General features: G+C 57.6%; 1 protein-coding gene across 1 annotated transcript in view; it reads right to left on the reverse strand.

The window, feature by feature from the left end:
* Positions 1 to 253, reverse strand: part of LOC119582210 (sodium/bile acid cotransporter-like) — a gene marked incomplete at its 5' end in the record, with an annotated part of 3474 nt that extends 3221 nt beyond the window's left edge. The window contains 1 exon segment of the mRNA XM_037930441.1: positions 107 to 253. Within this exon segment, the coding sequence (XP_037786369.1) occupies positions 107 to 253 (147 nt within the window).
* Positions 254 to 255: the final 2 nt, after the last annotated feature.

Consider the following 255-nt stretch of genomic DNA (forward strand, 5'->3'; position numbering starts at 1 on the left):
GTTTGTTACTCATATTAACTCCTAAAGGTTTATACATAAAGTCTCGTATAAGCACAGGGAGGCGGAGGCACATTCTCCAGCACTCCCACCAAAATGCTCTCCCTACCTCGATCAGAAGGTCACCAACAGCCTGAGGAGGCAGGTCGTCGAGGAAGAAGGTGACGGTCTCCTGGCGTCCCTCCTGCACGCTGAGGGCGTGGGCGGGCGTATTGTTGAGGCTGAGCCGCACGCCCAGGGAGGTCGCACGGACCGCGG

Source organism: Penaeus monodon, chromosome 15 (genome assembly GCF_015228065.2).
Source record: "Penaeus monodon isolate SGIC_2016 chromosome 15, NSTDA_Pmon_1, whole genome shotgun sequence".
Taxonomy (NCBI): domain Eukaryota; kingdom Metazoa; phylum Arthropoda; class Malacostraca; order Decapoda; family Penaeidae; genus Penaeus; species Penaeus monodon.